General features: G+C 41.6%; 1 protein-coding gene across 4 annotated transcripts in view; it reads left to right on the top strand.

The window, feature by feature from the left end:
* SPTBN2 (spectrin beta, non-erythrocytic 2) overlaps positions 1-24,854 on the top strand; it is a 206,739-nt gene extending 181,885 nt beyond the window's left edge. For 2 of the 4 annotated variants that reach the window (XM_066582517.1, XM_066582518.1), the window contains exons 24-37: positions 86-290; positions 425-799; positions 1,120-1,364; positions 1,440-1,578; positions 4,647-4,763; positions 5,222-5,306; positions 5,394-5,590; positions 5,748-5,908; positions 8,542-8,608; positions 13,800-13,847; positions 14,144-14,373; positions 14,589-14,762; positions 14,924-14,966; positions 16,660-24,854. In XM_066582517.1, coding sequence (XP_066438614.1) covers positions 86-290; positions 425-799; positions 1,120-1,364; positions 1,440-1,578; positions 4,647-4,763; positions 5,222-5,306; positions 5,394-5,590; positions 5,748-5,908; positions 8,542-8,608; positions 13,800-13,847; positions 14,144-14,373; positions 14,589-14,762; positions 14,924-14,966; positions 16,660-16,881 — 2,308 coding nt within the window. In that variant the 3' untranslated portion in view covers positions 16,882-24,854. The remainder of the gene's footprint in view (positions 1-85; positions 291-424; positions 800-1,119; positions 1,365-1,439; positions 1,579-4,646; positions 4,764-5,221; positions 5,307-5,393; positions 5,591-5,747; positions 5,909-8,541; positions 8,609-13,799; positions 13,848-14,143; positions 14,374-14,588; positions 14,763-14,923; positions 14,967-16,659) is intronic. The other 2 variants (XM_066582519.1, XM_066582520.1) reach the window with 1 other exon arrangement.
* The last annotated feature ends 1,121 nt before the right edge of the window (positions 24,855-25,975 follow it).

Below are 25,975 nucleotides of genomic sequence, written 5' to 3'. Positions count from 1 at the left end.
TTTGGTAGCATAATTAACGTGCTGATAAGTAGAAATAAAAAGAATTGATAACACTTTAAAGAGATTTACGTCCTTTTATCAACAGTGATCGGATTACCATGCGCCAAGGGCAGGTTGACAAGCTGTATGCTAGTCTAAAGGACCTGGCAGAAGAACGAAGTGGAAAGCTACAGGAACACCAGAGACTCTGCCAACTTAGGAGAGATGTAGAAGACTTGGAGCACTGGATCTCTGAGCGTGAAGTTGTGGCAGCTTCCCATGAGTTAGGACAAGATTATGAGCATGTAACAGTATGTACACCCTATGTTGAGAATAATAGACTAGGATCTCTTATTTTTTTTAGTGTACTTGAATATTATAGTTTATGCTGTGATTGATGGCGCTTGTTCAAAATATCATAATATTCTTTTGGTTTCTCAACTAGATGCTAAGAGATAAATTCCGTGAATTCTCTCGTGATACAAGTAACATTGGACAGGAACGTGTGGATGCTGTCAACCTTATGGCTGATGATCTTATTTCATCTGGCCATTCTGAAAACGCCACTGTGGCTGAATGGAAAGATGGTCTTAATGAAGCTTGGGCTGACCTTCTAGAAATGATTGATACACGTAGCCAGATGTTGGCAGCCTCCTATGAGCTTCACCGCTTCTACCAAGATGCCAGAGAAACTCTGGGCCAGATACAAGACAAACAAAAACAAATACCAGAAGAGACTGGAAGAGACCTCAACACAGCAGAAGCCATGCAGCGTATGCACACCACATATGAACATGATATACAAGCCTTGAATGCACAAGTAAGGCATTCGATTGCTAAAGTTTAATAGTCCCCAATCTATGCATAAGGTTTACCTACAGTTAGGTATTTCATGAAGCAGATAGTAAAACTTGTAGCTATGGTGTGTGGCATTAACCTCCATTGGCACTTCAGCAGGCACATTAACTTATACCCACCACCCACTAACCTAGTCGACAATAGAAGTCTTCTATTTTCCGTCAGCAACTGCATTTTTTATGAAAAAGCAAGCAATATTTAATCTCATACAAACCCTTTAAATATTAAATTGAAATTTTAGTCATTTGGTCTAAACTATAGTTTCTGTTTGTAAATTTTTAGGTAAAGCAGGTTCAGGAGGATGCTGCTCGGCTCCAGAAAGCTTACGCTGGTGAAAAGGCTGCAGACATCCACAGACATGAACAGGCAGTAACTGAAGCCTGGGGTGAACTGCAGGATGCAAGTAGTGCACGCCGCCAGCTTCTTTTGGACACTGTGGAGAAATTTCGCTTTTTCAGGATGGTTAGAGATCTTATGCTATGGATGGATGATATCAATCTTCAGATTGATGCTCAAGAAAAACCACGGTAAGAATGATTCATTATTTGTATTTTGGACGTTGTCTACTTTCAATATCATTACTAACAATTAATCTCAAATAGGGATGTATCGTCAGCTGATTTGGTAATTAAAAATCACCTGAGCATTAAAGCAGAAGTGGATGCCCGAGCAGACAGCTTTACTACCTGCATAGACCTTGGTAACTCTCTTCTAGAGAAAAATCACTATGCCTCTGACAAGGTAATTGGCACTTTAACATGGTTATATATAGTTCGTGTATAGAGAATAGACCAAAGTTCATCAAGTTCTGCCTAGTAATCTGCTTATGCTGTGGTCCAAAGGTTAAAAAATGTGAACTCCATTGAACCATTTCTCAAACTTATTTAGAGGAGAGACATTTAACTAACCATTAAAACCATGTTCACATCTGTGCCAGAGGTTCTATTTAGAGCCCCGGGCACAGATGCATTCAGAATTTTAGAGAGCATGACTGAAGCCGGACAAGACTCCATTATAGTGAATGGGATAGAGTCATAGAATGGTAGAGTTGAAAGGAACATCCAGAGTCATCGGGTCCAACCCCCTGCTCAGTGCAGGGTATGTCTGGCAGCATTCAGTTCCAGTATGAGACAAATCTGGGTTTACGTTTTTCTGTCTGTGTGTGGTTTAGGTTTCCCTTCTGGAGAAGATGCTGGTTTTTGCTTGTATTCAGTCATTGTTACAAGGCTTGTTAAAAGATCTAACATTGACTTGCAGGAATGTCACCTTCCAATAGGTGGCACTGCAGAAACCTAGTTCCATCTTCCTATTTCCATAGCTTTACATTTTACATGAGTGAAAAGAGTTGTTCCACATTTATCCTTGTCGGTGGATTAAATTTCATCAAGATTGCTGGGAATCTAAGTTTCTTTGTAAAAACAAAATTTTAAAAAAGGAATTTTGTACAGTCAAATACCTTTTTGGCATTGGACTGATATTTGTGCAGCTTAAAAACTTCTAAATAATACCTACAGAAGAACTGCAAGGTAATTGAAGGTTGGGAGGCCTAACATGTTTCTACTGAAATATTGATTGAGGGTTTTTCTAGGACTTTACTATTAACAAGCTAGCCTCAGGATAGGTTATCAGTCATTGATTGGTGAAAGTCCACTGCTCGAGATCCCTATCAATCAGCTTATTGCCCAGCCCGCTGTTAGTGCAGACCAATCCAGAGGCAGACAGATCTGTCCATATTGGCCCGGGATAGTAATGCAGGCACAGCTCCCATTGAATTAAACAGGCGTTGTCTGCATTACCAGCCAGACTGCTGTAATATCGACACTGCTATCTGCTTCTGGCTCTCGTTGCACTAACGAAAGGCCAGGTAATCAACTGATCGACTAGGATCCCGAGTGGTGGTTCCTTGCCAATCAACTACTGATGGAGATGTCACCAATAGTAAAGTCCCAGAAAACCCTTTTTACAGTGAATGCATAATCAGACAATGATATAAATTACATATTTATTTTAATGTTAAATTTTTTGGTGATTTTGTTTTTCTTTAACTTTTGGTCACAATCTGTATTTTAAAAAATAAATAAATAAAAAAATAAATATATATATATATATATATATCTCCTAAAATCTTGCTTTTTCACACTGTCCACAGAGCTTACAGGGGTTGTCTCGCGAAAGCAAGTGGGGTTCAGCACTTCTGTATGGCCATATTAATGCACTTTGTAATATACATCGTGCATTAAATATGAGCCATACAGAAGTTATTCACTTACCTTCCCTGCGCTGGCGTCCCCGTCTCCATGGCTCCGTCTAACTTCAGCGTCTAATCGCCCGATTAGACGTGCTTGCGCAGAAGGGTCTTCTGCCTTCGGCTCGGCAGCAGCGGCGTTCTGGCTCCGCCCCTTCTACGCGTCATTGCGTAGCTCCGCCCCATCACGTGTGCCGATTCCAGCCAATCAGGAGGCTGGAATCGGCACACGTCATGGGGTGGAGCTACGCGATGACGCGTGCAAGGGGGCGGAGCCAGAACGCCGCTGCTGCCGAGCCGAAGGCAAAAGACCCTTCTGCTCAAGCGCATCTAATCGGGCGATTAGACGCTGAAGTTAGACGGAGCCATGGAGACGGGGACGCCAGCACAGGAAAGGTAAGTGAATAACTTCTGTATGGCCAATATTTAATGCACGATGTATATTACAAAGTGCATTAATATGGCCATACAGAAGTGCTTAACCCCACTTGCTTTCACGAGACAACCCCTTTAAGTCTGTCACTTCCTGATCTACAGAAAAAACTTTGCAGCAGAATTAGGGCCCCTTTCCACTGGCGAGGGATTTACGCATTTTCTGATGAGTGAAAACGCATGATTATGAAACCAATGAATTTCCACAGCATGCATAATCTTTTTGTTATATCGCTTATTGTTTTCAATGGGGCCGTCAGCAATGAGAGAGGATCGCTATTCCCTGCTGCGGCTGTGACAGCTGCAGCAGGGGATTCTTTGGATGTGAAACACCTGGATGTTGTCACATCTAGGGGCTTCACCTTGTTGTCAGTGGCACCCTGCCGCTGGTGTCAGTGTTCAGTGATGAGGTGACTCCCCGTGGGGATGAAGGAATTCCTTGCCACAGTTGTCACAGCAGTGGCAGAGGAACGCAATCTTCTCCCATTGCTTTCAATTGGCCCGGAGCTGCTGCAGCTTCATTAAAAACAATGGGATGAAGGGGACACCCGCAGGGTTACGAGGCTGTTTTCGCGTGAACCCCCCCCCCCCTCCCCGCATTCAGAGGTCACACATGGATTGCGAGAGCGATATCGGGCCATGAATCACGGCCCGATATTGCTACCGCCAGTGTGCAGGAGGCCTTACAGGCAGGATTACACTGAAATGTAACACCTATATGTAGATAACACAGAATCCACCATTCATAATTGATGATCAGCTGTGACAATCTACTCCCCTTTCCTGCAAAATGACCTCTGCACACTGAACGGCCACTGTTTACACTGAATGATGAGCGCTTCCCCGACATTCGTCCCATGTAAATGGACCTTAGGAAACCACAGATCCCAGCAGCAAGCAGTGTTTTATTTTCAGGGAAACATGGCCCATGTAAGTATAACACAAACTTTTATCTTTTACAAACTGCATGGCGCAACACACTGTATGGTGGCAAATATCCCATGCAACAAATACACAGCCTGTCGGGCAGCGTGACACAGGAGAGTACTCCAGTACAGGGGCTGGGCACTAAGGGAAGCTTTTTTTCTTACCTGCTCCTTTTTACTCACCTATCTTCCTTCCTTGCCTCTAGCAGGGTCCCACGGCCCACTCTCATACCCCGCAGGGAGGGGAGAGGCGGCCCCTCCGGGAAACCTATGGCTGGCGGGCAGCAAACTGGACCCCAGCCATGCCACCTTTTCTTCTCCAGGTAGGGCAGACAATGTACAGCAATGTTTGGCCATTCGCCCTCCTGCTTAGGGGTAGATCATTGAGTAATACTGCTCCATCGACCTGCAGTCGTTCTTGGAGGAGCACAGACACTTGCCGTCCGCCCTCCTCATGGGAAACAGGTAGCGAGCTGCCTGGCCTGTCCCGTCCCCACATCCTTCTAGTCCTGAAAACCTTGATTGAAGAGGTCTGGCTCCTACAGACACTAAGCTAAAAACTGATTAGCTGAGTACCTGCAGAAGGTATACAGCAAGTGGGAGGAGCCAACTCATTTGTCTGCTTAGTGTCTGCTTCCAATCAGCAGGTGCTATGTACCCGAGTTCAAAGCTGTGTCACCCAATGATACAGACAGGAAAAAATATCTTTGGTGGTTGACTAAAATGTTTTTGGATTTCTTTTTTTTCCAATGCAATCTCTATATTTTTATATTACTGTCAGATCTCTGAGAAGCTAGAACAGTTGCAAGAAAGGCGGCAGGAGACTGAAAACAAATGGAAAGATAAAATGCAATGGTTACAAATAGGTAAGTGTAAATACAATTTTCAGTTTTCAAAACTATCCAGTGACAATCCAGCCAAAACACTAACAAACGTTTTTTTTGTCCATTTAGTACTTGAGGTACTTATGTTTGGAAGAGATGCAAATGTTGCAGAAGCATGGCTTTCTAGTCAGGAACCTATTGTCCGGTCTGCAGAGCTGGGAACCAATGTAGATGAGGTGGAGAACCTGATAAAAAGGCATGAAGCTTTCCAAAAATCCGTATCCACTTGGGATGAAAGATTCTTTCTTTTGGAAAAGCTAACAACGGTTAGAAAATCAATTGATACACTTTATTGGTATTGGGGTTAGCTATGAATTATACAAACTGTCTGGGAGTTTTGTATCTTCTATATCTATCTTCAGCTCTTTATCTGTAATCTGTCACTGGGCTAATGATTTATATGTGGACATTAATTACTGGTAGTTGGAAGAGAATGAGCTGAAAAGGAGAAGGGAAGAAGAAGAGAGGAAACGAAGACCTCCAACTCCACCATTGCCTGAGCCAAAACAAGAAGACATTTTGCCTGAACACAATCATCAGACATTAAACGACCACTCAATTCCTGTTAATGTTCTGCAAGAAAGGTTAGAAAATCTTTCTAGTTTTATCTGTAAAACGATCGTTTTGTCACGAATCACATGACCTAAAAATTGGGGTCAAAGCAATTGCAGTTGGCTTTATAACTTACCTTTTATCTTAGCCACTTGACAGGCGAACAAGACGGGTGGGATCAAATGGATCAAGAGACCATCTTATGGGTGGCTACATATAATTTTTCTAACTTCATTTCTTTTATTTTTTTTTTAAGCTCATTTAAAGACAAAGGAAATCAAAAGCTGTGGCTTTTTGTCACGTTATGGCTAACTTCACACAGGCGAGTGTGATATGGGCCTGTGTGAATCACTGCTCCATATCCCACTTCCTACCATGTGAATTCCCCACGCATGCGAGGCGTTTTATGTTAAAATAGCCTCTCATCACTTTGGAGATGTAGCGATTCTCCGCCGTGGTGGAGGATAGCGTAGTTTCTACCATTGTTTCAATGGGAGACCTTGCATCACGTGTATCTAGCGCATGGTGCGATTCTATTGCTGGCCCCATTGTGAACAACTGGCGATGCATTGCGAGAGCACGCAGGGAGACATGCTGTGATTTGTTTCCTGCATGGCATTGTGGTGCCATGCAGAAAACATCACTCATGTGTATGACCCTATTCAAAAGAATGGGGTTTATTTTTGTGTCTCGCAATGCACAAATCTCGCATAATTTTGCCGCCCATGTGAAGGCAGCCTAAGCGGGATGGGAACCCTGTGTGTTGTCCCAGTGGTCTCATACGGTCGGTTTTCTTTTTACAAAGATGACATATATATATAGATATAGATATATATATAGAGAGATAGATAGATAGATAGATAGATAGATATCTATCTATGTATGTGATCATAAATTATTATAACTTTATGGAGAAAATAAAAGTCTATATGAATTTCAGTATTTTTACAAACTAGGAAAAAAAAGCTTTAAAAAGACTAAGGATAGTTTCAAACAGGTGATCGCGATTTTTGCCTCTAGAAAATCGTGACAAAATCGTGTCTTTGCTCCCGCAATTATTGAGCGTCAGCGATTCTTCTTCTTCGAAATAATCTTGCATCTCATCGCTGTCACCCGCGATAAAATCGCACATTTTGTTTATCGCTAAAGTCAGTAGGACTTTCTAATGTTAAAAACGCATTGCACGAAAACTGCAAGTTTGTGCGTTGTGATGCGCTGAAAAGGAGGCTGCATACAGAAACATGGGAGATTTAAAAAATAAAAAAAAAAAAAACCTCGCAGAAAGATAGGACATGCTGCGATTTTTTTTTTCTGTTTTTCGCAACATTACATAAGTGTAAACATTGCTTATGTGAAGGAAAATATTGAAAATCATTGGTTTCATAATTCTGCTTTTTTACTCACACTCTCATCACATAAAAATCGTACGATTTTATTGCCCGTGTGAAGGCAGCCTAAAGGAAGCCTGAAGAGGTTTTCTGCTTATCAATATTGTAAAAAAAAATTAAAGCCTGAGAGGGGATGTTCTTTCTCTTTAAGCGGAGTCCACACGGGGCTGATTTCCAGTGGAATGTCCGTAGCAGACATTCTGCTGCAAATCAGGTGCGGAAAGCCTGCCTCCAAATCTGCACCATTTGGTGTGGGCTTTGAAGCGGGTTTTATCGCAAATTCCTGTGTGGAATTCACCCCCTCACTGAGAAGGGGTGACTTCCATAGCGGAGGCGGCGATACAATTTATATGCTGCAGAATTGAATCCAGCACCATATGTCAATTTCCTTACGGGTTTCATGCAGGTTATTTCTGCAGCTTGTGGACCAGATTTTCAAAATCTTTTGCACTTTGCTGCTACTGTAAATGCAGTGGAATTTCCAAACTAATGGTCCGCACGAAAATTCCCCGGCAATTCCACCTTGTATGGACCCCACCTTTTTACAAAGGTGTTTGAGGTTAAAAATCTCTAGCAGATAGCTGTATTTTGTAAAAACAGATGGAAGCCACAGACACAATGATCAATACAATCCAGTAACACTTGGAAAATACAGAAAAGACTGTCAGCACACCAAAATGAAGAGAAATGTGGATCTTTTATATAGCCATGTATGAGTGAATGAAGGATTTACATTTTTTGATTTCCTTAGTTTTTACATAGCTCATGAATATTTATTCACAATATACTTTTTTTCATACCTCCTGTATTAATTTTTTACTTTGAAAGTACAGTAAGTGGCTATACCAGGGACATGGATAATAGAGCAGTGGATTGTAATAACAATGGTTTTATAATTAAAGGAATGGGTTGAGTAAGCTAGGTTTCCCTTGAATTCTAAAAGATTTTAAAGATGTGAGGACAAATTTTATGCTATTTCTTGATAGTCACTATACTTGTAACAAGGATTTTTTTTTTCTCACAATGGCAGCTTGTTTCCTGAAAACCATTTCTTTTTGTGCCTAATAGTTGTGGGTGGATGATAAAGTGACACATAAGGAAGACTGAGTTCTCAGTTATTGCTTGCCTTTTGGTTTGCTAAACATTTCTAGCCTTGAATTGATGAGAACCATTCAATTTAATAAATTTGGTGTTAGGAAATCTTTATCACGCTTTATATGAATAAAAAATGTTACTTCTCAAAATGAAAGCCTTCTTTGTGTGCTTCTTTCATCCAGGCTACAAAGCTTGCAGACTGAACAGGCTTCAGTTAATGGGCTATGTACGGACTCGGATTCTCCACAGGTACGTACGCTGGATTTGCTCTTTGTCATTTAAACTGTGCCTGTATACGATGTATCATAGTAGGTAGTTCAACTTTAGCCATATGGGTGTTACACAGTGTTTGAAATTGGGTATATGAATTCTAATAAGGCCATGGTATCTGTGTGAAATTCGCATCCAATTTACTGCAGTGTTTCCCCAATAAGCCCTATCCCGGTTTTTGGGGAAGCCTGAAATATAAGCCATCCCTCAAAAATAAGCCCTAGCTAACCTACATTAAAAAAATCAATACTCACCTGGTCCGCAGCGTCCCGATGCCTCGCGATGGTCTCCGGTGGCACTGCGGCAAGGTGCAGTGTCCTCTGCGCTGACATCTCAGCTTCTTTCTGGTGACGGGGCTTTAAATACCCCACCTCCAGCAAAGCGAGCGCTGTGATTGGATCGAGCGCCAGCCAATCACAGCTGGCTCTCGATCATTCACAGCCATTCAGTGAATGGCATCACTAAATGGCAGTGATTGGCTCATCCAGAGCCGGTTGGGATTGTCTGGCGCTTGATCCAATCACAGCGCTCACTGTGGACCAGGTGAGTATAGGGCTCCCCCCCCCCCCCCCCCTTCCCTGAAAATAAGACACTGTGCCTCTTTTGGGGCAAAAATTAATATAAGACAGTGTTTTATTTTCAGGGAAACTTAGTAACATAGTAAATTAGGCCGAATGAAGACAATGTCCATCTAGCCTGTTTCAACCTCCTTATTGATCCAGAGGAAGGCAAAAAAAACCAAGAGGCAGAAACCAGTTAGCCCTTTCAGGGAAAAAATTCCTTCCCGGCTTCCTAATGGCAGTCAGACTAATCCCTGAATCAACCTCTAATAGTTCCTACCTGTCTGTAGGGCCCGGATCAACAACCTGCTGGTCACCTAAAATTTATACCCTGTAATATCCTTCCGCTCTAGAAAGACTTCTAGTCCCCTGTTAAACTCCTCTATGGCGTTTGCCATCACCACATCCTCAGGCAGAGAGTTCCACAGTCTCACTGCTTTTACAGTAAAGAACCGTTTTCTGTGTTGGTGATGAAACCTGCTTTCTTCTAGACTTAGAGAATGCACTCTTGTTACTGTCGCAGTCCTGAGTATAAACAGATCATGATGGGAGAGATCCTTGTATTGTTTCCTAATGTATTTATACATAGTTATTTGATCACCCCTTAGTCATCTTTTTTCCAGGGTAAATAATCCCAATTTTGATAGCCTCTCTGGGTATTCCAGTTCCTTCATTCCATGTATTAATTTAGTTGCTGTTCTTTGAACCCCCTCAAGCACTGCAACATCTTTCCTGGGCACCAGTGACCAGAACTGTACACAGGATTCAATGTGGGGCCTAACAAGTGCCTTAAATAGTGGAAGAATAATGTTCTCGTCCTTTGCCCCTATACCTCTTAAGCATTAAGCACCCCAAGACTTTATTTGCTTTTGCAGCAACTGACTGGCATTGGTTACTCCAGTTAAATCTACAACCCACTAGTACCCTCAGATCTTTTTCCATCTCACTTTTCCCTAGCAGTACCCTATTTAGTGTATATTGGTGACATCCGTTTCTCCTGACCATGTGTATAATCTTACATTTATAGACATTGAACCTCATTTGCCCAAGCCCCCAGCTTATCTAGGTCCTTTTGTAGCCATACATTGTCTTTCATTTCATTAATTATCTTGTATAATTTTGTGTCATCTGCAAATATTGATATTTTGCTATGCAGCCCCTCTATCAGGTCATTGATAAATATATTGAACAGAATGGGGCCTAATACTGAACCCTGTGGCACCCCGCTAACGCCGGTGGCCCAATCAGTTTGAACCGTTTATTACCACCCTTTGCTTTCTATCTCTGAGCCAATTCTTTACCCAGATACACACGGTTTCACCCAATCCGAGCTGCCTCATTTTGTACATCAACCTATTATGCGGCACTGTGTCAAATGCTTTAGAGAAGTCCACTTATACGAGATCAATAGACTCTCCCAGGTCCAGCCTAGAACTTACTTCATCGTAGAAGCTGATCAGATTGGTCTGACATGATCGACCCCTCATCAACCCATGCTGATGAGAAGTTATTCAGAATTTTAGAAATAGCAGCCTAGCTATCACATCACTTAGTTCCCTTAGAACCCTTGGGTATATTCCATCTGGGCCTAGCTATTTATTGATTTTAATCCTCTTTAACCGGTTCCACACTTTTTCCTCTGTTAGGTATGTAATATTTTGCGAGGGGTTCATTTTATTCCCTATGCATCTCATGTGACATTTCCTTTTCCGTTCGTGAATACACTTGAAAAGAAACTATTTAATAGATTTGCCTTCCCTCCATCATCTTCAATGATATCTCCTGCATTATTTGTTAAAGGGCCAGTGCTCTCAGTTCAAATCCTTTTACTGTTAATATAATTGAAGAATAGTTTAGGGTTGTTTTTGCTCTCTTTGGCGATCAGTCTTTCTGCCTCCTCCCTAGCAATTTTGATCTTTTCTTTGCATATTTTTTTCCCCTGTATAACTTTAGTGCTTCTTCACTGCTTTCTTGTTTTAGTAGTTTAAACGCTTTCTTTTTTTTCATGTATTGCCCCCCATACCGTCTTATCGAGCCACAATGGTTTCCTTTTACTTGTAGTTCTTTTATTTTTAAAGCGTATGAACTGTTCACATGAGTTGATTAGGATCTTTTTAAACTTATCCCATTTGTCGTCTGTACTGTCATTTTTGAGGCTGTTGCCCCAATTTATGGTACCGATAGTAGTTCTGAGCCGATCAAATTTTGCTTTGCTAAAGTTTAGTTTATTTGTCGCTCCCTGATAAGGTTTCTTATTGAGTGACAGCTGGAAGTTAATTATATTGTGGCACACTGTTCCCCAAGTGCCCCTCAACCTATACCCCCGTTATTCGGTCTGGTTTGTTAGTTAATACTAAGTCCAGAGTGGCCCTCCCTCTAGTTTGTTCCCGCTCAAGTTGGGTAAGGTAGTTATCTTTAATTGTTCTCAAGAACTTATCACCCCTGTGAGATTTGCTGGTCTCGTCATCCCATATTCTATCCGGATAATTAAAGTCCCCCATGATAATTACTTTGTTGTGGTTTGACACCTCTTCTATCTGCCTTAATAGTAAGGTTTCAGTTTCTTCTGTTGCTTTTGGTGGCCTATAGAAAAATCCTATCAGGATTTTGTTATTTCTGTCTCCCTGTATTTCTACCCACAGAGATTCCACATGTTCATCTCCTGCCCCTATATCCTCCCGTAGCTTCGGCATTAAGTACGATTTAACGTATAGACATCCCCCTTTCTGGTTTCCACGGTCTCTTCTGAAGAGATTGTAACCTTGTAAATTCACCGCCCAATCGCACTTATTATCAAGCCACGTTTCCGTTATTCCAACTATATCGTAGTTTTCCTCAGTCATTCTCGCTTCAAGCTCACTCACTTTGCCGATCAGACTTCTTGCATTCGTAGCCATACCGGCTTTAGGTGCAGGTAGTATTTCCGAGAAAACGACCTCGGAGATCCTCGCCCTAAGCTTGGACCCCAAGTCTCTGAAATCATTTTTGAGGGCCCTCCATTGACCTCTAATTTGTTCATTGGTGCCAACGTGCATCATGACCGCTCGATCCTCACCAGACCCTCCTAGTAATCTGTCAATCCGATCCGCGATGTGTCGAACTCGAGCGCCAGTAAGACAACACACCGTTCTATGAACCCAGTCTTTATGGCAGATCCCCCTGTCTGTCCCCCTTTTAATTGAGTCCACCACCACTATGACCTGTCTAGCTTGCCCCGCGCTCCCTGTCCCCATCTCACTGGAGCAGTTATCCCCCTGGCGTTCAGAGGGCATGTGGTGCTGCAGCGGTGCTGGCTCTGTAATGGCATCCCCCTGATCTGCCAACGTTGCAGACTTGTTGGGTTGTGCCAGCTCAGGACTAGCCTTCCTGTTTCTCTTCCCTCTACCCTTCCTTCTATCTGTCACCCAGCTAGCTGCCTGCTCCCCCAGCTCTTCCATACTACCATCCGCCACCGCCTCTACCCCAGCGAGCGTCTGCTCAATGAGCAGCAAACTCCTTTCCATGATGTCAATGGCTCTCAGTGTTGCCAGTTGCTCATTTAGATCCAGGATTTGGGCTTCTAAATGTTCGACAAGCATGCATCTTGCGCAACAGTATGCACCCTCGATCGGCTGATCAAGGACCGCATACATTGTACAAGTAGGCATTGCCAGGCATGGAGCTCATCCTAATGGACACCTACAATTTACTCGTGGAAATAGTGAAGTGAAGATAGACTTGCTCACACTCTAAACGTGCCGCCCGCGTGCAGAAATAGAGCATGCTGCAATTTATTTGTCTTGCGCATCGATACTGTGTGTCTACACACAGGTGTGCATGGGTCAATGAAAGTCCATTGACTCCCTTCACAGCATGTTACTAACCAGATATATGCGTGCATAATATGCAGTGACAATATGTCCATTAGAATGAGCCCTTAACCATGAAGGTTCCTATTGAATAACTGCAAGCAAAGATGTTGGAAATTGTAAGGAATGGATATTGAAAGGGTTTTGAAAAATTGTATAACTTTTAATTATACAATAACATTTATTTGCTGAAACCGGAATGAATGCTAGAACTACATCTTATTAACAAATAGGTAATTTTCTGGGGATTTTCTATCTTGGCCTACATTCAAATGGGCAACTGCGATATCTGGCTGAGAAATTCGGTCTGATACCGTGTGCTTGCCAAGGTAATTTTCACACTAATGCGATTATTTTTTGTTTGTTTCTTCTTCTGTAAAACACAATACATGGCTTCTGTTAAATTGTGATTTTAATGCACGTGAAAGGATTGCAATTGTTTCCCCTAGACTTCATTGAGAACAATTGCATCAAACTCGCATGGCATGCAAGTGCCATATGATTTTTTTATTTTTTCCCTCAAACAATGTGCAACTCCTCCGGGCGAAATGCCCAAAAACAGAACATAATGCAATTTTTCTTTCCTTTTTTTTTTCCGCTCATGTGCATTAATTCATCCAAAAGAATGGATTTCATATTTGTGCGAGTTTTGTGTGTATCACATCGTGAATTTCACATTTGTGTGAATAAGCTCTTACTTATCAATCATCAAATTAGAATGTAACATGAAAATTTAATGGAATCAATTTGTGTTTTTAATAGCCGTCAACTGATACCAGGCGGATAGATAACAGCTTCTCTGAAAATCAGGCAAGTGGATATTTGATTTTTTTTTTCAGTGTTACATACTATCCCTTCATATTATCTTACAAATAAAGAGTAGAAGAAGCCTGGAGGTACTTTAGCATATTAACATTTCTCAGAGCCTAAATCGGACACGTGTGAACGGTGCATATCATTTTAGCACATAATCAGTGGTAATTAAGTTACACTTGTATGATCCAGAGTCTTTAAATACTTCTTCACCAAAAATAAAGTGTGCACTGCATATGTCTGTCCATAGTATGTTTCCCTTGAAAGCATAAAAGACGGCTTTATTTCTACAGGGGTACGACACATCAGATGCCGCTAATGGAACAAAGGCAGACTTGATCCCAAAGTATGGCAGCCCGCCCCCCTCACCGCAAATCCAATCACGCCCTACTTTCTCAGCCATAAATCTTCAAACTTCCACTTTACCAATTAGCAGTCCTGAACCTTTGGCTTCAGAGCAGATGGAAGGAATGTTGCACCGCAAACAGGAAATGGAGTCTCATTCCAAGAAGGCAGCCAATAGGTAAGAAAATATATTTACAGTATGGGCTGTACATAAAAACTGCTGTCTTATAGCATCTGGCGCAGATAATCACCTTCATCCTTTTATCTAAATGCTTCTTCATTTCTTTATTGTCATTAAAATAAATCTTTATGACTAATAACAATAGTGATACCTCTCACTTTGGATTAGTTTTGTACAATATGGTAGATGTTAATCTTGTTTTATGATCACAGGTCCTGGCAAAATGTTTACTGTGTTCTGAAAAAAGGCAGTTTGGGATTCTATAAAGATGCAAAAAGTGCAAGTACTGGCATACCTTATCATGGTGAGGTTCCTGTCCAACTTGCTGGAGCACAATGTAGTGTGGCGCATGAATACAAGAAACGCAAGCATGTCTTCAAACTCAGGTAAGATTGTAGTAGAAACCATGTTTGACGAACGACTACAGCTAATGATTTATTCTTCCTAACTCCAAATCCTACATAGCCTTCTGAAAAGATGTTTTATAATTGTGTATATATATATATATATATATAACACTCATAATTTTTTTAAAATAATTCCACAGTTTATCAGATGGGAAGGAATATCTTTTCCAAGCAAAAGACGAGGTAAGCGGTCTGCAATTGACATTGTCCTAAGAGATCACACGAAAATGCTTTATACATTAATTGTGTTAGAACCAATTGTGTTGTACAAATGGGGCTCAGACTGTCGAAAGGAGGTATACCCATTTCTGGTAAGTCATAGGATATGCAATAAATGCCTGGTTCGTATTCCATCCCTGAGACCCCCATCTTTTAAGAAAATGAAAGTGTCCCCCCTCGATATGAGCTGGCAGCACATACAGGTGGAGAATAAAGAGAGAGGTAGTTATGACTGCCTGATTAGAGTGAGGCCTACAAAATTGTCGTGATATCGGAGCTGTGTTCCTGCGATTTTGTAGTGTCAGTGATGCATTTTTCTTTTGAAAAATCGCACATCGCTTCACTGCTGCCAGCGATAAAATTGTGCTATTTTATCGTGAGGTTAAGCCCCCTTAAAATAACCCCTAGCTGAATTCCCTGGAAAACAAAGGAATATTTACCTAGCAGGCGTGGTCTGGGTCCTTCTGCTGCTGTCCAGAGCATGCCACCATTTTTTTTTCTCACATCATCACATCAGACAAACATCACTAATGTGAAGGAACCCATAGGAAAGCATGGGCTTCACATACATGCGATTTGTAGCCCTGTCGCATCGTGAGAAAATCGTGCGATTTTGTCACCCATGTGAAAGCGGCCTTATGAGAGTAGCATCTCCGTCCATTCCCTGCTTGATGCCTGGTGGAACAGGGGACATGGCATCCCCATTCTTCTGGTAAGTGGGAGTCCCAGAAGCACATTTTCTAAACTTAGCAACTGACTTATGGCGTTCCACTGTTAGGGTCTTTATTTCTAATTCTTTCTATAGTAAGAGCTGCTTGTGTCTCATTCTACACAGTGAGCGCAGGATTAAAATCCTGATCATTTTGGCCAAAGCTATGTCTTGAAGGAGCTAAGAATTATGTATGGGCCTTTTTGGAACAATCTCCTCCAAAATCGTGCCTCGTCTGCCATAAGACTTCTTTATTAACCATGCACATGAGTTTTTAAAAGTGGAATGAAAAGTAGTCGTGGGTTGCTGCTTGGCCAGGATTTAAAGGCTATGGACACTTTCTTTTAAATGCATGTATTTTGGCTGAAAAAGAACAGAAAACATTTTTGCAATATAGTTTTGTTAAAAGTGTTGTATTATTTGGCTTCTAAGTATGGAAGTATGCAACTCATGGTGAAATCCGTCTGTAAGCTTGTCTGATGCTCAGTCTCTGGCCTCTATCTCTCTTCTCCAGAGCAAACTTCTTAGCTAATTTATGATCAAAACTAGACGCGTTTTTTTTTTTTTTTCTTTCCTTATTTTTGGTGCCTTGTTTTTTGTGGGTATATGACCTATTTTACAAGATGCAGCATGGTCTAGATATGGCAGGTGGGGTGTTTATTTATTTTTCCCAGGCATCTTTCAATAGACTTCTCTATAGAAAAAAAAACACATCAAAAATGTTACAAAAAAAATGTTTGTTTTTGTTTTTTGTTTTTTTCAATGAGTTTAAAAAAATGCACAAAAAGTTGGTTACATTCAAACTTTGACAATGTCTCAGCATGTCAGTTAGCTAAGATTTCACTTTGGCTAAATTCCACTACTTTTGGTAAATCTGGGCCTGTGTGTTTACTTATGGGTAATGTTAATTAATTGTAAACCTTCTCTCCCGTTCTCTTTTTACTTTAGGCTGAGATGAGCAGTTGGATGCGGGTGATCAATGCTTCACTGTCTTCCTCGACTAGTGATACTTCAGACCGTTCCCCAGGTTTACCCAAGGGAATGACTCGAGCTATGACCATGCCTCCTGTGTCTCCAAATAGTGCCACAGAGGGCACTGTGACATTGCGTAATAAGGAAGGAAAAGAGAAGGACAGAGAAAAACGATTTAGTTTCTTTAAGAAGAAGTAAATACCATGATGCTCACCAGAGCATATTACTCTGTTCAAATCATTACTGCAAATAAGGCCCTGTCACGCCAACAGCATGGGACCTGGGCAATTACGGGGCTTGGGTGGTTGTGTGGGTAAATTAAAAAGAAAAAAGACCACAGCATTTTTTATACATATATATATATAATTATATATGCATAACATGCACCTCCAGTGATGAACAGACTTTCAGACCCTTAGAATGCAACTTGTTGGATCCAAAACAGAAGCTCTGTATGCAATGAACACAGGTGAAATGTGGCTTTGAGGCATGTAAGCCATTCTTAAGGGGGACATTAATTCATCATTAAATACTTTCGTCTCAATGGGGTCTTTCATTGTCTCTCTGCGCATGTCCAGCCATAGCCTCTAACATGGCATCAAACGTTAGAGAAGCAGTGCACATATTGCAGCGTATTATGGAGATGCAATAAACTGAAAGAACTTAACTGTGTGTTATGCCTCTGACATGAATGGAAGGGTTCTTAATGATGGTACATAGGTGAATAAACACGGCCTCTATAAGTGTAACCTTCCTACATCCACAATGCTGCCTGATTAATACACATGCTGTATAAATATTATGTTTTACATTTGCAATTACATGGACTGTGCTGCAGATCTGTAATGAAGCTCTTTAAACAGGTAAATACTAGCAAAATGTTGATGATTTTTTACTATTATTGGGATTTAGTTAATAGAGGGGGAAAAGATTTAGAAATATTCTATTGCACAAAGATAAAATATGTCAACTACTTTACAAATGAATCTTATTGAATATGAGTGAAGAATCTTCATAAATTCAGAGCAAGCAGTTAAAGCCTATTGTGGTGGGAGTTATTACTGTGTGCTGCTTTCTATTGCATTGCACTGACCGCCTACTATATATTTTAAGTCTTTCTCTGCCTTTCTTTTTCTTTATAATATAATTTCACTCATAAAGAAGTATGATTGTGTTCAGAGGTGTGACATTGGGGAAGGCAGAAGTTGCAATTGCAACTGAGCCCTAGTCTTTTAGAGGGCCCGATGCCCTATCTGTCCCTTATGGAGGACGTAAATATTATAAATTGCAGTTGGGAACAAGAGCACTGGTATAGATTTTGCATTGAAGCCCCAGAGCTTCAAGTTACTCCTCTTTTTATCCCTGCACTGGGCTGTGAAAGATTCACAAACTTGAGTACAGTATTTTCTCTTCACAAGAGTATAGGAAAATTCATCTTTTTTGTCTGTATTATTGGGGGACACAATGTATGATCGTGGGTCCTACTAGCAATACCCCTCCTGCAGGCACGAAGCTAACCAGTTTTAGCTTAGTGTCCGTAGGAGGCAGACTTGTGTGTCGCCGAACTTCAAGAACCACTTGGACTCGAGGAATACATGGCCAGCAGGACTCTCCCTTACCCACAGAGGAGGTCGAACAGAACAGAGTTAACTGTTCTGTTGCCTACCCGGCCCTCAGAAGAAAAGAAGGCACGTCCAAGCTCTAACTTGAACGTGACCCGCCTACCATAGTGTCCTCCTTTTACTGGAGCACTCCCACCCTCCTTAAAGGGGTATACACTGGGGAGCTGCTTTTTTCCCATAGCAAGGGGAGTATTTTCCCCCATTACCCATATAAAAAAGTGTGTCACTGCTGTAGGCTCTGCCTTTTTTTTTTAACCCCCCTCCCCTTCCTCTCACATCAGAGCTTGGGGAACCTTCTTCTACCTACCTACCTACCACACACTGCACACATACTTGCCTAAGGGGTGCACCAGGGAAGAGAAATAGGCCTTCTCATGCTCAAGGTAATCATCTTAGGTCAGCAAGGCCATTCCCGAATGGGCCACGCAGCTATGCCGAAGTATTCTTTCCAGCTCTCCTCTGAAAGAGTTGGCAAACATTGCACATCAGATAAGCCAAGCAGGGAAGTTTATCTGGAAACCTCCCTTTTTGTTGGCTCAAGACTTTTCGATGCCAGACTGTATGAGATCATCTCTGAAGCCACTGGAGGGGAAGAGTTCCCACCTACCACAGAACAGATCTAGATGTGCAAGAGTTCGGCAGAAGAAAATAACTCAATTTCACTCCCTTTGCTGCTCCAGGCCCCGGGAGCTCGGGTAGTAAGAAAACCTCACAGTAACAAAAATGAAGGGCCTGCTTTAAACAAACCATCCTTGCACCCCCGACCACGGCCTTCAAAGTCCTGTTCTACTAAAACTTCCATACAAAGGGTGGCCCCTACCCAATCCATACAGGCTAGGAGGACGACTTTCCCTATTCAGGGATACTTGGCTCGCCTACATCTCGGATTGGTTCTACACCATAGAATTTTTTCCCCCCACCAGGTTGCTTCTTTAGCTTCCTAGGTCCCATTCAAAGGCCATTGGTTTGGTTTCGGCGCTAGACAACTTATTCTCTCAAGGAGTCATTGTTCCAGTTCCTTCTTATCAACGCTTTGCAGGTTTCTATTCCAATCTATTTGTATTACCCAAGAAGGATAGCACTGTCAGATCTTCCTTGAGAAAGCATCATGTGACGCAAAACAGCTGTCTCCTATTTTTTGGTCACCATGTCGTGGTTTTGTACCTACCATTTTTAATATGAAGTAAAGTGCTGATTTTTATTCTGAATACCAAGGAGTGCCACCGTTTTATCTTTACTCCCCCACAACCTATAAAAGTGTTGGAACTTCAGGCCATTCTTCTGTCTCTTCATCAATTCGCACCACAGTTGACGAGTCTCCCAGTTTGGGTCCAAACTGACAACACAACGGCTTCCGCATACATAAATCATCAAGACAGGACCTGCAGCACGAAGGTAATGGAAGAAGTCGTGAAAATCTTGATGTGGGTCGAAGATCACCTTCCAGCGCTTTCGGTGGCCCACATAGGGAGTGGACAACTGGATAGTTGACTCCGTAGAATAAGAGCTACAAACCTAAGTCTTTCAAGCACTTTGTCAAAGGTGGCATCAACCAGAAATCTATTTATGGCGTTCAAAATTAATCGCAAGCTGACAATCTTTGTGTCCGGGTCTCAGGATATCCAAAGCTCCAGCAGTGGATGCAGTAGTAATTCTATGGATGGACTTGCAGTTCCCTAGCATCTTTTCCTCCTTCTCACTAATACCACAACTTCTCAAGAAGATCAAGATGGAAAGCCTCCTGATGATTCTTATCGCCCCAGATGGGCCTTGCTGCATGTAGTACGAGGATGTTGTCAACCTGGTCGTTGACTCTCCGTGGTGCCTTCCTCTTTGAGAAGATGTTCTCTTGTAGGGACTCCTCTTCCACCCAAGTTTGTCCATACTTTAGTTAACTGTGTGGTGTTTCAAGCCACAGTCTTGACAGCCCATGGATTTGTGGAACCTGTCTTTCAAACCATGATTAAGCCTAGAAAACACTCTTCCCCCCAGGTTTATCATTGTGTTCGGAAAAATGTATTTCTCTGGTGCGAACATTGCAACTTCCACCCTATGTTTTTCTTTATCCTACCTTCCTATCCTTCCTCTAGTAGGGTCTGGATATAGGCTTGAGCTTTGAGTTCCTTGAAGGGTCATGTATCTACACAATCCATACTTGTGCAACGTCCACTGACCTGAAAGTGGGGCATCCATGCTTTTCTACTGGGGGTTGCTCACACTGCTCCATAACATTTCTCCTGTCCCACTTTTGGATTTAAATCTAGTACTGGATGCACTACAGTCTCACCCCTTTGAGCTGTTCAGTGAAGTTCCAACTTGCCTTTTAGCCTGAAAGGTGGCCGCCTTGGTAGAGGTAATCTGCCAGTTTCTGAGCTTGCAGTCTTGTTGGCTGAGTCTCTGTTCATTGCCTCATCAGTACAAGGTAGTCCTGCTTCTGTCCCCTGCTTTCTACCTAAGGTGGTGTTGGCATTCCACCTCAATGAAGACCTTGTCCTGCCTTCCTTTTGCCCCTCCGCAGTTCATCCAAGGGAATGCGCTCTTCACAAACTGGATCTAGTGCGAGCCTTGAGGTCCTACTTCCATGACTGCTTCTTTCAGACTCTGACTACTGTTCGTTATGCCTAATGCCCAAGACGTGGCCATGCGGCTTCCAAGGTGGTCATTTCCCACTTGACCTGATCAGCAGTGGTAAAAGCTTGCCTTGCCAAAGGCAGAGCTCCTCCTGTGTTATGGCGCACTTTACTTAATATGTGGATGCGTTGTGAGCAGTACACAACGGTGCTTCCACTGTTCAAGTGTATAACACTGCTAAATTGATCTCCTTGCACACTTTTTCAAATTTTTAACGGGTGCATACTTTTGGTTCCACGGATGCCTCCGTCGGTCAAACAGTTTTACAGATGACTATAAACTGACTGCATGCAACCTTCTATACTTTCCCCATTCCTGAGAGACTGCTCTAGAACATCCTACAGACTTCAGCTGTGTCCCCTAATGATATAAATTAAAAAAACAAGATTTTTGCGCTTAACTTTATTTTTTTCTGGTCTCGTTCACTGGGGACACAGCACCCACCCAGTCTTTTCTTAGTACTTTCACATATATTACTCCTTGCTGGAGCGTTCTCTTTGCAGTTGCACATGGTGCTACGTTGAGCTAGTCTTAATAGTTTTTCAGATGTTTCTATTTTTTTCTCATATTCTACTTCACAGTTAACCAGTTTGTATGCAAGAAATAGAAGCATAGTGCTTGCAGGAGGGGTATAACTAGTAGGAGGAGCCAAGATATTTTTCTGCTTAGTGTCCACCTCCTAGTGATAGTAGCTATTCCCACGGTCTTCAGTTGTGTTCCCCAATGAACGAAGCAAAGATTTTACGGTAAATACAAAAATTGTCTTTAGAATATGCATTCATTGCATTTCTTTAGCAATCCATTTTCTTCAAAGTTTCTGTCCCTTAAAGTGACCCTTTCAGTAAGACTATTTTACTTTAAGTATGACGCATGAGCTAAAAGTAGAATAATCTGGTTTAAACAGCCAAAGAGATTTACTCAAAAAAGGAAATTCTATCACCGCAGCCACAATTTTTAGTACGGTAGTTCTTTTCAGCTTGTATTACATTACTATTACATTCACAAGACTTGTTTGGTATAATGGTAAGTTGGTGAAAGGGTCTAGATTTTACGTGTGGCATCTACATGAAACTCCAGATGCCTGCTGTGGTTGTGGTAGTCGACACTCCACAACCACGACGATAGTCCAACTTCAAAGATGTGTCTTTTTAAAATGGAACAGAACTGTAGGAACTGATGTGAGTGTATACGTTATAAAATGCTAATGCTGCATAGGCAAAAGCAAAAAAACAAAGTCTGACAATATAGAAGGATATCATTCCAGTAAATAGACAAGTGAGTGCAGTATAACTTGGAGTAGTACTCACTGATGGTGACTAATGATATTGGGTGTTTTTTGTTTTTTTTGTATAACACCCCATCCTAGTAATCCAGAATCTGCCTTCCTTGTACTTTGACATCTTCCCAAAGTGTTTCAATTTAGAATTGAAGATGTAGTATTTTACTGTTTTTTTTTTTTTGCTTTGCAGCATTTTCTTTGGGTGATCATATGTGTTGGTATTTGATATCTGCTTTTTACATTTTTATGTGATTAGTAAATTTGGGTGATTCTTTTCTTTTTAAGGGCATCTTATTCTCCAAAGTGGAACACACTGTATTCCTATTTATACAAAAATAACACAGGTCGAAAAAACTCAGAGCAGGAAAAATGTTTAGAGAGACGAGTCCCCTATTATTTGAGTAGGTGAGGAGGACAATGTTGTATTAAAGTATAGTTATATACTATTTTGATTTTTTTTCTTCATTCCTTTTGCCTTGTGTCTTAAACAAGATCGCTTTCAGAGGATGATTGTGAGTCTGCCTACTGCATTTTTAATTTTTCCTTTCATCATTTTTTTTCTGTGTAATACATTTTAAACATTCAACTCTGAAAAAATATATACATATGGTGCTTGTAGCGCTTTTATCAGTTTTAGACATTGCCAGAATGTTAATTATAGTTTCCTTGAAAGCTTATATTTTCAGTAGTAAAGGTGTGTTCATATGTGACAGATCTATTCCATACATTGAAATGGGGTTTACAATCTCTGTTTAGATAAATGTGATAGCAACACATTTTTTGTAACAGATCTGCCATATGTAAATATGCCCTTTTACTACCGCTCTAGAAGATCACCATAAGCCTAAAAATACTGTTATTTCATATGGAAATGTGTATTTTTGTGGTAAACTGGCAATTTAATCCAGACCATCACTAGGTTTCCAGTTTTTGCCACTTCCTGACCAAGGAGAGCCTGTATAATTTGTATGATGAACATTTCCCAATAAACCGTAGTGTTTCTGATTTGAGATCGCCGCTTTTTTTAACCTATAGAACATAAAGTTTACGCACTTTTAAAACAGGGAGTATTAAAATGAACACTAAATGTAGAAAATACACAATAGTAATAAAGCTACATCAATATCCCTTTAATAGTCTCCTCTCCCTTGATACTATTGTCTCATATTCCAATCAAACTAAAAATCCATCAAGAAATCTTGTGTATCCCAGGAAATCCTCTATTTCCCCCCCAACTTCATCTCCTCCTTACTACAATCCTGTGTCTGGATATAATTAGGTCAGGAGGGGTTTCGTGTCTTCTTAAGGACAGCACCCAAAAAGTGGAGACACCTAGGGGGTGAGTGGGTCGGGGATGGTATAGTTTCTCCCCAAGGAGAGCACCCAAAAGGAGTGTGGGGACACCTAAAAAGTGAGTAAGGAGACTAATAAGGCCATGCTAGCTCTGGGTAATTTATGCAAATAAGGAAGATGAAATAATACCTTTGCAGTGCCACCTATTGGATAGCAGCAATCCTTCAAATCAAAGTGACTTTCTAACAAGTCTTAACAATGATTGGGAATAGGAAACCAAGCCAGATAAACCATTGACATACAGCTGTTTCGGGGTGTTTGCCCCTCATCAGTGCGCAACAGGATTCTGGTTTAGTTTGTGAGAGGAATATGACTTGGGTCAGGAGGGGTGTCCTGTTACCTTAATTAGCTACAACTGGAGCCTCTTCTCCCCCCCTACCTGTTTACAATAGGAGACCAGGAACAATAAAACCTACTCCTTAGCTGAGCCCCACCCCACCTCCATCTGCCAGCCACAAAATGGAAGGGACCAGGAGGCAATTAATATTTTGGACCTCTGCAGGATGGTTTACTTCAAGAGAATGCAGAAAATTCTACAGACTGACACACTGGGTATTTTTCTGCAATTTTTTTTCCCGCTATTCAGTTAAGGCCTGTTTAACCCGGGCTACAAAATGTTTTCCATTGGGTTCTTTCACATGAGCGATGTTTTGTAGCCAGAAAGAACCCATTGGAAACCATGGGCTCCACATACATGTGTTTTGTGGCGATGTTTCATCGCTACAAAATCTTGTGATTTTTGTAGCCCGTGTGAAACAGGCCCTAAATGAATAGCGGGGGACAAATGCAGAAAAATACCAACAATTTGTCAGTCTGTAGATTTTATAGCCTGTGTGAAACGGTCCTAAAGGTTTTGTGTTGATATATTCTTCAGGGCTTCATCACACAAGGTTTCATTTGCTGGTGTACGAACACATCAGACTTCATACATAAAAACTGTCACACTATTGCCCATAGTAACCAATGAGATCACTACTTTCATTTTTCAGCCTTGCACTGGAAGAATGAAAGCTGGAATCTGATTTGCTGCTATAAGTGACAGATACTTTTCTTCGAACAGTGGGTTTGGTTTTTTTTTGCAATTTTCCATCTGATGTAGTCTTTATTTATGGAACTTTTGTCTTTGTAAAGACTTAAATATTTAAGGTTCAAACAATAAAGTTGTTCGTAATCAACCAGAAAGCAATAGAAATTTGTGTGGGTGTAACACGCTAAATCCTAATGTATCACTGGAATGTGGTGTTGATTTAGGAAACTAAATAAAATTCCCTAGCTCTGCCTGAAAATCTAAGTATTTTGATTTTTTTTTTCTTGCTTGAATATTTATTCTATACATCACACCTGGCATTTTGGTAAATGAAAAGGTGGTTTTTAACTGTAGTAAACTATACAGAATATGGTCTCCTGTTTATGTAGGCTAACATCTCATGGCCAATGAATCGTGCCCAATATAGCGCTCACCATCCATGTGAAATCTCTGAGGATACAAGGCATTTTTGTGTGAACAGCCTTGCATCACTTCGGGGATGCAGAGAACCTCCGTCGCGGCGAACGTTCGTGGAGCTTCTCCCATTGTTTTCAGTGGGAGACATTGCATCGCGTGCACTTTGCACATGGTACGATATTGCTGCCGGCAACATGTTGCCTACGATGCCATTGTTGCCATTGTAATCAATGGATGGTGCGATGCAAGAGCATGCACAAGATAGAACATGCCGCTATTTTTTCCCCGCATAGCATCGCGGTGCCATGTGGGAGAAACATGGCTCATGTTTATGACCCCATTCAAAAGATTGGGGTTCATATTTGTGCATCTCGCAATACACAAATCTTGTGTGATTTTATCGCCCCTGTGAAGCCGACCTTGGTGTCTAATGCTAGAGCATATTCCATCCTTGGCACTAACGTCTCAGGTAATACTTTGTTATAGAGCCATGTGAATGAGCTATTCATAACATTATGAAGCAAGTAACATTTTAACTTAGAACAATCTTTAAGTGTCTCTTGCCTGCACTGAAACTACACCTGGCGGCAACAGCTCCTATAAGTCGCGTAGCTCTTCTGAGCTGTTAACCCTTTAAATGCTGCTGTCAATTCTAACAGCAGCATTCAAATCCCCCGAATGATGTTCGCGGGTCCTGTATGGCCCCCCACGATGAGATTGCAGGGAGCGATGTGGGTGTCATGGTAGCTGGGGGCCTACTGAAAGGCCCCAGGGCCGTAATGGCAGAATGCCCATCATGCCATGTCTGTGGGGTGGCTTGATTGACTGCCCAGGCCAATCACAGTATGATGTAATGCTATGGCAAAACTGCTGTTCTACATAGCAATGTGTGCGCTTAGCGCCAGCTCACACAGCAGTAAAATGCTGGACCCTTTCTGTAGGGCCATCATTGGGTTAATGGAG

The sequence above is a fragment of the Eleutherodactylus coqui genome, chromosome 11 (genome assembly GCF_035609145.1).
Source record: "Eleutherodactylus coqui strain aEleCoq1 chromosome 11, aEleCoq1.hap1, whole genome shotgun sequence".
Classification (NCBI taxonomy): Eukaryota; Metazoa; Chordata; class Amphibia; order Anura; family Eleutherodactylidae; genus Eleutherodactylus; species Eleutherodactylus coqui.
The sequence above is the reverse complement of the archived record's forward strand: the minus strand, read 5'-3'. Positions and strand labels throughout refer to the sequence as shown.